General features: G+C 40.3%; 1 protein-coding gene across 3 annotated transcripts; it reads right to left on the bottom strand.

The window, feature by feature from the left end:
- Positions 1–272: 272 nt before the first annotated feature.
- mat2b (methionine adenosyltransferase 2 non-catalytic beta subunit methionine) lies at positions 273–10,724 on the bottom strand. Of its 3 annotated transcripts, none has more exons than XM_030782115.1 (7): positions 10,639–10,724; positions 7,703–7,897; positions 7,388–7,508; positions 5,745–5,891; positions 3,963–4,156; positions 3,757–3,870; positions 273–1,136 (listed from the first exon to the last, which is right to left on the bottom strand). In XM_030782115.1, exons 1-7 carry the CDS (start codon positions 10,666–10,668, stop codon positions 960–962), a joined length of 978 nt encoding a protein of 325 aa, XP_030637975.1. In that variant the 5' UTR covers positions 10,669–10,724; the 3' UTR covers positions 273–959. The 3 variants fall into 3 exon arrangements, with proteins under 3 accessions (XP_030637975.1, XP_030637976.1, XP_030637974.1); XM_030782116.1 differs by having other exon boundaries at positions 7,394–7,508; positions 7,703–7,894; positions 10,639–10,668; XM_030782114.1 differs by lacking the exon at positions 10,639–10,724 and adding an exon at positions 9,673–9,754.
- Between the last annotated feature and the right edge of the window lie 1,050 nt (positions 10,725–11,774).

Genomic DNA, 11,774 nt, shown 5'->3' with positions numbered 1-11,774 from the left:
TCACCAATAACTATAAAAACTATAACCAACTTTTATTCGATTATCTGTCCAATATGTGTCACCATAAAACTTTTATATGTCATACAAAGATGTCAGTTTGTAAACAAAATGGGAAAATCCAAAGAATTAAAGACTTTAGAACAACATCCTGGACTCACTTAATTGTGTAGAGTTACGTCATTTACTTACAGGTTGTCTTGACTGACTTTCGTTATTGAAGGAATAAAGACCAAGAAACATGCAATTTTATAAAATGGGGGTACTTTTTGGATTCAGCTTTTAATAATTTGTTGCATTCAACAGACAACAGAAAAAGAAAAAAAAAATGTCTCACAGCACATCTCAATGAATCCCAGCCTCACACATGTTGGACAGCGTTTTTAACTAAAGATGCTGCTTCTGTTTTAAAAGTATATGACAAACACAGATAAACCTGAAACAAGCAAAAAGACCGAAAAAGAAGTGACAAGCCATGCAGCAGGTTCTGATTAAAATTCATCAGAGGTTGGGTATTGTTAAATGAGACACAGCATGTAGCTAATGCATTAACACATCTGAAATGTTAAATGAGGAGCCGGTTCCAAAAAACATTAATAACTTACAATGGCCATTTTATTATTTTTTTTTCAAACAATTAAGAAGGACCCTCTGACATAGTGCTTTTTATTAGACCATTAGGCCACAATTTCAACCTCTACTTTTATATAGTGGGTGCATTCAGGATAAGTGACGGCTGCTTAGTTTAAATGTCTGAAGCAAAAATGTGTCGTTTAGCTTTGGGAACAAAAATCGTTATCTAAGTTGAACACAAGCAACCATAAAAAACTGGGACTGAAAATGTCTCTGGACACAATAAATTAATCACTTAATGAGATTTGATAAATGAAGAATTTTATCAGCGGAGCAGTACAGTGCAGTGGATTTTGTTGGTGCGGAATGTGGTGGCTGGCTCAGGATCCTCAGTGAAAGACGGTTTGCCTCCAGCGTTTGTCGTGTTGGAAGGGCCACAGGCTGTCCCTCACAGCTGTCTTAAACGGCGTGGGCTCCACGCTCAGGCCCAACAGCTCCAACCTGGAACACTCCAGCTGTGCGTTCTGGGGTCTTAGAGCACCTGTTCCTGCAGGTTGCTCCGTCAGCTACGGACAGAGACATGGCCCAGAGGAGGGAGAGAAAGATTAATCACCACATAACATCACATAACATCAATATCCATAAAAACCAAATAAAAGGACAGTGAATGGTTTCTTAATAGGTCACTGGACCACTAGAAGCTGCCAGAACCTCTTGAGTATGCTGTGGCATAGACGGTATGTGGAGGATGTGGAACTCTGTTTGAGACCTACAATTCAAGTCTTGTACATGTAAAAAAATTCCATTATTTGACCACTTGTTGATGGAAAAACATTACTGCGGGTGCCAAACAAGAATCGCCAGTGAGTGTTTAATGTGGTTGAGTTCTTGCAACTGAGATAGCCAGGGCCACCTGTGGACGGGAGCACTGGCATCCTGGATAACACCATTCCCAACAGGATAGAATTGTCTCCGTGCTAAAGCATGCCAGGAAAAACGCATCCCATAAAGTAACAGCTACCCAAACCATTCACCATGGCAAACAAGCACTCAAGTATGAAGGCCTCTTTTGGTATTTACCACACATATACTCATCTGCTTGTTCAGAACAGGGTGAATATTGAGTTGTCTAATCATACGACTTCTGACCATTGCCTTTATTCCTTACACTGATTTACCTGCCAATGCACATTTATATGTGTAATATGGGATTTATGCAATGAAACCCAGCTGAAATATTCCTCTTAATCTTTTCAGCAGCCTGTTGCTGATGGAACTGTCAGCTCAAACCCTAGACAGACACCAGCAGTCAACCGATTCAGGGTCACCTGTATGTAACAACAGTTGACCCTAGTTGATGTTGTTCCCCTAGATGTCTCTGCCAACATCAAGTTTGCCAGTGGTCATCCTGAGAAATCAGTGAGCTGAGCAGTCCTCACCACTGGGATGTTAATGGCTTAATTATCTCAGGAACCCCGTCATTCTGGAAGCACTCATTTTTTATGTACTTTTCACACCTCATTACATCTGGGGCTTTGTAAGAAAGAAGTGGCAAAGCAACGAGCGGAAATATCTGTCTGTCTCCAGAACGCTGAACAACGGACACACGGGAGGCATGCACAGGAACAGGGCAGTATTAACCAGGCAGTAGTTGCCATGCTAACAGACAACGCTGCTCACAAACACTATCATTCCTAGCATGCCTAGCCATAAATCAGACAATAGCTGATTTACACTGAAATGCATGAGACAGTATCAGCGCTACACACTTGAACACTGAATTTATAAGGAAGAAGACACAATTCAAACCCAGGCAAAAAAAAAAATCTGTTTTTTTTTTTTTGTTTTTATGTTTACATTATTCATTTTAATAAAGAGACACATTTTAAAAAGAAGAAACCTTTAATGGTAAGCATACAAGGTCTCATTACAAATCACACAATTCACATGTGACTGAGAATTCTGACGACGTCTTCAGAGGATTAGAGGTTTTCTGCAGGTAGATTATTCTCATTTTCTTCCTGTATTATCTGGGTTGGGTACACTTTGCTCTCATAAACATGGCCCATGCGCATTATACACAGTTTGTCATTCCGAGCATAAAATAAAAATATGAGTACCATGTGAGTCCCTCAGGGGTGACCTGTCAGGGTCTAATATATCACATGCTGATGTGGTATATGAAAGAGGGTGTTGAGAAGAGAAATACAAAACTTTATTATTAATCTGCTCTGTTCATTTACTGCATCATGTTTCTATTCTGTAATACACTTAAACTTCTGATTACCAAACTTACTTCAAGAATCTTAGCGCTTCACTTTACATCTGCCTTTGCACAATAATTAAACCTTTTTTTTCTAAAGTGTTGATGTGTTACTTTAATGTCCTTGTCTGATCATGTTCAGAAGGGGAACTGTGTTATTGAAAGTGATAGCAGAGCATGTATCAGGTTTGAAAAAGTAGGTTTTAAAAAGAGGAAGTCTGACACAAAAACATCAATATATCTGTAATCATCATAACCGTCTGTAAACTCTAAACCACATAACCTACAAAACATTTCCGTCAGTCAAGTTTTCAGTGGAAAATGTTGTGGTACTGCAGAAACAGATGCTGATAACGTTGTTTTGCATAAACAGTCCTAATACTGCATATTCACTCGCAAGGGTGTGTAACCCCCAATGTTCCCTGATTGGTCAAAGCTCTACAAGAGCCACAAGAGGAAAAAATGATAAAACAACTCTCTCATAATATGTTCTACAAGTAGGTCTGTAAAAAAAAAAAAGAAGCGCGAGTATTTTTGAATTTTTTTACTATGCAGATCATGAACTTTGCTGCTTGCAATGCTGCTTTTGTTTTGCCTCCACCACCTATTTTCCAGGGGAAATAAACTGGTCTTTTCATTAACTGTGTATCATGTAAAAACCCTTGAGTGTTCCTTTATTTTGACTGCTACCCATGGGTGGAAGTTCCAAACAAATTTTTCAGACTCCTAGAAAGGTCCAGTGATTGATCAACATATCCAAGCATCTCTAACTTTTACATATAGCAAATGTTGAAGCCTATTCACTCCATTCACTTACACCTCCCCAAAAAGAAAGTGAAAACAGTTGGGATTCATTGTACTTCAGTGATTTTTTTTTTTGTTACTTTCACCCCTACATTTTGACAGAGAGTCAAAAGACTCACCGGTATTAGATGACTGCTTGGCAGGTTAAACGCATCCGCAATTGCACAGGCAATTTCATATTTGGTCATCTGCTCTTTTCCAGAATAATGAAATATTCCACGCAGAGATGGGTCCTGCAGGCAACACATACACACAACACATTAAGTAGGTCAAGGGGACGGACGTGAAGGCTAAACTGCAGCCAAAACAAAACAGCCCAGCTCACCTGAAGCCTCCTCTCTGCCATGAGCCTGCATACCCGTGCCACGTCACTGGTGTAGGTGGGGAAACGCTGTTGACAGTGGTCTATTGTACAGCTTTCCGCTCCTTCCTGAATACGATCCCACAACACAGTGACTGCACTCTCATCCACCCGTTCCACTTCCCCGTACAGAATGGGCACCCGCAGTATCGCCGCACCTGAGAGTGAGAGGCAACCAATCAGGGACTAGTCAGAGGGGGAAGACACCCTGAGTGACAGTCATCTGACTCGCTCGTCCCGTTATGGTTGCTCTCCAAACAATCCAGCATGTATGACAAGGACAGAGCCAGATCAGTGCAGCAAAAACACAACTGAAGGAGTAACTGTCCAGAGACACCGGTGGGATTCCACGTAAGAACTGCTTGTTATATCACTCCTTAAAATTCAAATGAAGCCACATTTGCGGTGGTCAACCTGTTCATCAGATGTCCAGGTAGTTTCTTGTCTTTTGTGTTACTGATCCAATGTACTCTAATTGTTGTATGTTCAAATACCTTACAAAATTGCATGAATTACAGTAAGAACTGTGTTCCCTACCGCCACTAAACACATTTTACGTCAACTCACCTGTGACCATGCTGCTAATGAAAATAACTTTGACCAAACATAAACATGCAGCCCCCAAGTGGTCTATAACATGATCCCAATAACAGCTCAAATTCTAAGGACGCACATAAACCCTAAATTGGTTTCTGAATCCCATAAGCCCATAAGTGTTCTCATATAAAGTGCTGCCACACACTTGAGAACATTTTTTTGAAAATATAAAATTATATTTAAAATATAGTGTTACTCAGAGGGGGAATATGAGTAGGATTTATGAATATTAACATTCTAAAATTTCGACCGCCATCTCTGGTGCAATTTGTTTTTATTAACTTATTTATATTTCAGTTTAATTTTAAGACATCCAGCTATTGCCTATGGAAAAACAGCCAAATATTATTATAGAGTAACAAACAACTGCTATGCATGCTTCAGTTTATCTGAATACATCCATCCTTTCCAAAACTTCTTTCTCCCTAAAAAGGACCTGTAATCTTGAAAATAGAGCTGATTGCAGCTCAGTAAACATTTCTATGACACAAAGACCATGTGACTATAAAAGACAAGACATATGGACTCAGAAAAATACTGTTTGCTCTGTGTACCACTCAAACCACGACACTTGAGGGCGATACTGACAACAGGTCAACATACTTTGGAGTTTATGTAGGAAATAGGTAGAAATTGGCTCCAGCTGCTGGTGCTATCCGTAATTGCACAGAAAATGTTCAGCAGAAAGCAATTCAAACAGGATACAGAAACAGTTACTGTTCATTCACTTTTTAGATTTGTCGCGGCTCCAATCATCCAGTTAGGGTGGGCTGGCAATAAGTGTACTTCTATTCCAACCAAACGTTACTGTCGCAAATCATACTTCTTTTGTACTGGATCAGTTAAACAGTGTTTAGTTTAGCTACATCTCTTTTCTTTAATATATAGTGATTCACATCAAATAAAGGTCCAGAAACCAAAATACAATACAGACAATCGATGAAAATGCCTGGCAACTAAGTGAAAAATAGTCTAAAATCAATTTTGAACACTTGCCATTATCTCAGTCTTTTGTAACATGCTGGAAAAGACTCATCTGCGATACTAAACTGGGCACTAAAGGTTCTGGCCCCTTCATTAACAAGTAGGTCTCATAGAGCAGGGTGTGACATTTGGCATGTTCAGTTATACTCTAGGGGTCTCACGTACTTGCGCAGTGTCTCAGGACTTCCCTCTCTCCCTCCAGTTTTGATTTGCCATACAAGTTCAGGGGATTGGGGGCATCGTTTTCTCCATAGGGGGGATTGCGTCCGTCGAACACATAATCCGTGCTGATATAGATGAGGAAAATCCCAGCTGTAAGAATGCCAAAGAACACAAAGCATCATGTCGGTCAGATGGGAGAAAAGAAAATCAGGAAAAAAAAAAGAACCCGCCAAAGTTGTTACAGATAATTCGGAAAGCTGAGTCTCGGGCTGGGTACCGTTTGTAATTTGCCGATTTCGATACCGATCACATTCTTTGTAACAGTTCTGATTCCTAAACTATCAGTCTTGGAATCGTTTATCAAAAAGAAAACAGGAAAAAGATAGAGCATTATGAGTTCTAGTATAGGTTTTAAAGTAAAAACTCTTTTTAGAGTCTTTCAGCAACAGGAACAGAAAAAACACACTAATAAAAATCATGAGTATTTGTAAATAACATTTCGCTTCTAAAAATGAGCAATAAACACAATGTTGTCGTCATTATCTCCAGCCACAGCAGCGGATGTTTTTGCTGTTGCACTGGCTGCGGAGGACTCAGCAGCCATCACACAGTATCAGCCTTATACACTGCAGTTCTCTGCCCTCAGGTTTACGCTGTGCACTAACAGGTGTTTTGTCAAGTCAGACGTGTCAAGAGTCGCTGCAAGATATTACTTTAAGGCACGTCACGTTTCATTTTGCCAGGATTTTTTCTCAAGAGAAGTACACCCAAACTTTAAAACGTTTCGCTTTCGACATTGTCAGCTTGGCTACTACTCTCTGCTCAAGTTCTTTCCACAGCATAAGGAAAGAAAGTATGCGTGGGCATGCACAGGACTCTCTGAGAGACACAGGAATAATGGAGCTCACAGGGCTCTCTGAGAGACACAGGAATAATGGAGCTCACAGGGCTCTCTGAGAGACACAGGAATAATGGAGCTCACAGGGCTCTCTGAGAGACACAGGGATAATGGAGCTCACAGGGCTCTCTGAGAGACACAGGAATAATGGAGCTCACAGGGCTCTCTGAGAGACACAGGGATAATGGAGCTCACAGGGCTCTCTGAGAGACACAGGAATAATGGAGCTCACAGGGCTCTCTGAGAGACACAGGAATAATGGAGCTCACAGGACTCTCTTGAGAGACACAGGAATAATGGAGCTCACAGGGCTCTCTGAGAGCCACAGGAATAATGGAGCTCACAGGACTCTCCGAGAGACACGGGAATAATGGAGCTCACAGGACTATCTGAGAGACATGGGAATAATGGAACTCACAGGATTATCTGAGAAACATGGGAATAACGGAGCTCACAGGACTATCTGAGAGACACAGGAATCATGGAGCTCACAGAAGCTATAGTACACACGAGGAAAACCGAAACAAAAAATCGAATCGTGAAAAATAGTTTGGCTCTAGTGGAATCAAACCACTTAAAGAAATCGACAGACAATAGTCAACCTTGGCTGAGAAACATTCAAATCAAACTACCCCAAGGTAATTTCATATAGAGAAGAAACAACATGCCCATATGCAGCCGATTAAGGTACAAGACACTGTACAACACTATGAAATCCTTATACTGTCCTGTCAATTGCTTAACTAACCTGCACTGGCCTCTTTTGCCAGATTCGCACAGGCATGAACATTCAGGTTCATCGCTGCCTCCGTGTGGCGCTCCACCACATCCGGCCTCCTCTCTGCAGCACAGTGAATGATCACATGGGGCTAGGGTTTAAAACACACACATAGCAATCATTTAATCAATCATTCATTAAAACATCAAGTGTATGTCACAGAATGCCAGCGGCAACGGCAAAGAGTACGCGCATCTGTCTGTGGCCCGTCGAAAAGCAACGGCTAAAAATGATTCTACATAAATGTAATCCAACTGCGACGTCTCTGCGGAGACCGCTTATCACCTGGAACTCGTGAATGACGTTACGGACAGCATCCTCATCCATTAGGTTGCATCTGAGGAAGCGAGGCCTGGCCCTGCTGTAGCCACAGCCCAGTGTGTACCAGGCATTTTCCTTGAACTCCTTATAGACCGCACGGCCAAGCAGCCCCGTGGCCCCCGTCACCAACACACGCCTGTACGGGATGTCCACATTCTCCTGTGGAATGGCAGAAAAACAACGGAAGCCAATTCATCTGTCAGATATGGTGTTAAAATGGATGGGTTTAAAAAAAAATGACTTGTTACCCTTTTTATGAGTCATTTGAAAGAGGGTCTTCCCCTAAGATCCCAGATAACACTACCATGAACATTTATCAGTTTGAACAAACTAGATGCTATCTCAATTAAATTACTGACCAAAGCTTCCTCTGGTGGTTCTGCCAGTAGATTTTGCTGTTTGTGATTGTAACATAGACCCAAAGAGATGTGCTCCACTGCGTCCAAGATAGTGCTCAAAATATAATGTGACACACCAAAAACATGGAACCATGTCTGACAAATAAACCCTACTAGGAGTTTGACCTATGACAAACTATACTACGATGTGCACATGGGGTAGACAATTGCCTTCCTAGAGAATAACAGGAAATACAGGTTTTTGCTCCAGCCCTGCACAGAGATGTCTGATTGAGCCAATTACTGTCCAGAAGAGCCTCAAGGTTATTAGATTGGATGGGCTGCATTAGAACTGGAGAGGCATCCTCCAGGAGAATTAACAACCAAGAAGGTGCACAGATAAACCCTCAGCTGCTTTCATGAGGCTTGCTTTGTCAATAGATATTACATCCATGTACAAACAGTGAACCAAACTTTTTTCTCTAAATATTTTGATCATAGAGTTCACTACAGTATATCTGAACACATTATTGACTTAAACTGATTCTACAATTCAAAAGTAACATACTGTAAAATATTACAACACACACCTACTGCACAGCAATATCCATTACAATCAGCTCTGATAAGAGATAAAATATATCTTATCATTTTCCATCAGAGCCAGTTAACTAATCTGAGACCATGTGATTACAGCCCCCTTGATTAACTGAACATTTTGGTCCATACACATAATCCATAAGCATACGACATGTAATACTATTTAATGCAGGGGTCTCAAACTCCGGTCCTGGAGGGCCGGGGTCCTGCTGATTTTTGTTTTCACCTCTTAGTTACCTGTTGATTTTCACCTTGAAAACAGGTGTGGACACTCTTCAGCCAATCAGAGATTCTATTTAGTTGATCTACAAGAAAAACAGCAGGACCCTGGCCCTCCAGGACCGGAGTTTGAGACCCCTGATTTAAAGTGATAACATTATATCATGTTTATCTGTTGTGAATATGCTTTTTGACCTGTCCCGGGACTCATAGGAAGTATGTTCAATGCTGCTCAAAACGAAAGTGTTTGGTGAGAATGGGACCGTATGATGAGGCATAGGAAAATTTCAAAATGTTTTCAACAGTGAAACGCTAGCTCATCTCGCTGTACCTCTACTGTAAAGGAAAACAAATGGTTACATAGCAGACTTGATGGATTGGCCAAACACGTTGTTGGCTAGGTTTAAAATGCACATCAGTTATAAACTTGAGATGAGGCCAGAACAAGATGCATTCCTCCTACACCTCGAAGAGAAAACCATTAGCAAATTGTAAATGCTAAATAATACAAGCAGATTTTGATATGCGTGCAACAACTCGACGTGAAACCCAGGTGAAAATCACTTTGCAATATCGTCAAACGGCGCCAAGGAAGTGCTCTGCAACATCGATTTCAATGTTAAATGATATAACGGTGCACCTCATCTGACTGAACGACCTATTCCAAGGTTCACTATTTTCATTCCAGAAGAAACCCGTGGTATCTAACTCAAAGACCTTGAAATTCACTATTCTTTTAAAATGAGGAAGCCACGACAACAAGCTGAGGAGTCTTACCTGCACTAGCTCAACGAGTCCAGGTGTAAAACAAATCTTCAGTTCTCTTTCCCTAACGCTCATTTCAGTGCAGATTATCGTCGTATATCCTGGAACGGAAACGCCTGTTTCTAGTGCGCAACGTATTTCTGTGACAGCTCTGGGTCAGCTGATTACTGCCGTCATTGGAAAGCAGGCGCGATTCCCAGCTTCACCGAAGTCATGTTCATTGCATAGACAGTTTAGTGTTAGTTCCGAACGCTTTTGAGTTGTCCAAAAATGTCAAAAACGAGTGAATCTGCACTTAAGGTGCGTACTGCTGATCTTTGTCGCTAACAGGTACCTTGTGTGTCTAAAAGTCAGGACCTTCAATCGTAGTTTCATTGCTACACAATGTGTAAGGGAGTAAAAGTTGAAAGTTGAAAAGTCAAATCTGGCAACTGTTTTTAAACAGTTTGGTTAGGACGAAAACGACAGCGAAAAGCGATACTGGCCACATTTGTCATCAAAATCCGACGGCTTCTATACAGACTGTAACTTGTTCTCCGTTTATTCTTGTGAGAAAGACTGCGATTTCAGTAATTTTTAGACATTTCATGAGAGACTGGGGAAAGAAATCGGAACGTGCATTATAAAAAATAACTTAATCACCAGGAAAAGCGTAGATGGGACAGTTGGCAACGCTACGAGCGAATCTTTCTTTTAAGCCTAGAAAGACGTGCTTACGAATCGACTAAAGCCGCTTGTAGGTAGTTCCCTTATTCTGGCCACTGGCCACGATCCTGAGGAAAACAGCTGGAGGTGAAGCCACTGGGCAAGGGCAATCTATGATTTCCCTGAGTAAAGCTTAGCTAATACAATGTTAGCTGCCCTAGCAAATGAACCGTAACCCCAGTTTTATAGCCAAGCCTATTTGCGAGTAATGAAAAAAGTGCATTTCAGCATATATTTTTTCATCAATTTTTAAACATTTAAATATGAATTTACCTCGTAGTCCCCGTAGTCATATCCAGGCATATTTTAAAATTGTATTGCTACTAATTTTCCGACGTTAATCTTTGAATGAACAGACGGTTGATGTGGCTAGTGAAGTGAGAACCAATTACCGTCGTCAAGAGCGTACCCGAGTCACTTTTTCATAATAAGAGTCCTAGGGCATGTTTTCCGGAAATTTCTATTATCTGTAGCTTCTTTATTCATTAATTACTTGTACTACAATCTGTTGATTTTACCAACGTAAAATAATATAAAGGGGATATAACATATGCAGCCGACTGAAATACGGTGTAGACTAACACAAACTAAATGTCATGAAGGAAACCGCTTTTCCAAACGTTTTTACAGCAAACAAGGCACCAGCAAACAGCTGAGGTGATTTATGATGCACATCTAAAAGCTTAAGTAAGATTTCCTTGAGAACTTCTCAAGTATCCAACACCAGATACACTGAGCTAAATATGTTATTAATTTAATTTAAAATGTGTTACTGAGGACTCAATATTCAGTTTGATGGAGTCTTTACTGATAAAAATAGAATTCTGAGATCTAGTAAGTAAAATGAATCCATTGAGTGAAGGTTATAGGAATATGATATGAAATTGAAGATTTGAATTATTTCCCCTAATTCATAAAGAAGAAATTACTCAGTGTTTTGTTTGGTACCTTTGGTGAGAAGACTTTCAGATAAACATAATATTTAACTGAACTTATCGTTTAAATAAACCATACAAAGGAGCAACTGACTGAACCAGTTACCAGCTGCATCCATCATCCAACATTTTTTCCCTTTTAATTTATTGACATCAAAAAGTTGTTGGTTATTCTTAAAATCATTTCTTGTTGTTGTTGTTGTTCTTCTTCTTCTTCTCATTATTACTAGTAGTAGTAGTAGTAGTTTATTTTTTTCTGAACCGTATTTGAGATGAAACCATCAAACTTGATGCCTACTTCTACTCAAATTGATTGCTATTTTTTTTCTAAGCAATACTCCACTTTGTCTGTGTCTGATAACTTTGTGACCAAAAAGTCCCATCGATTTTTATGAGAAAATTTTTCAAAAAATCCTCAGTATCCAAACACTTGCAGCCAGAGATATCACCAAACCCCTACAACTCAGTCCACAG

Source organism: Chanos chanos, chromosome 8 (assembly GCF_902362185.1).
Source record: "Chanos chanos chromosome 8, fChaCha1.1, whole genome shotgun sequence".
In the NCBI taxonomy this organism is placed as follows: Eukaryota; Metazoa; Chordata; class Actinopteri; order Gonorynchiformes; family Chanidae; genus Chanos; species Chanos chanos.
This window is presented reverse-complemented; position numbering and strand designations above follow the sequence as displayed.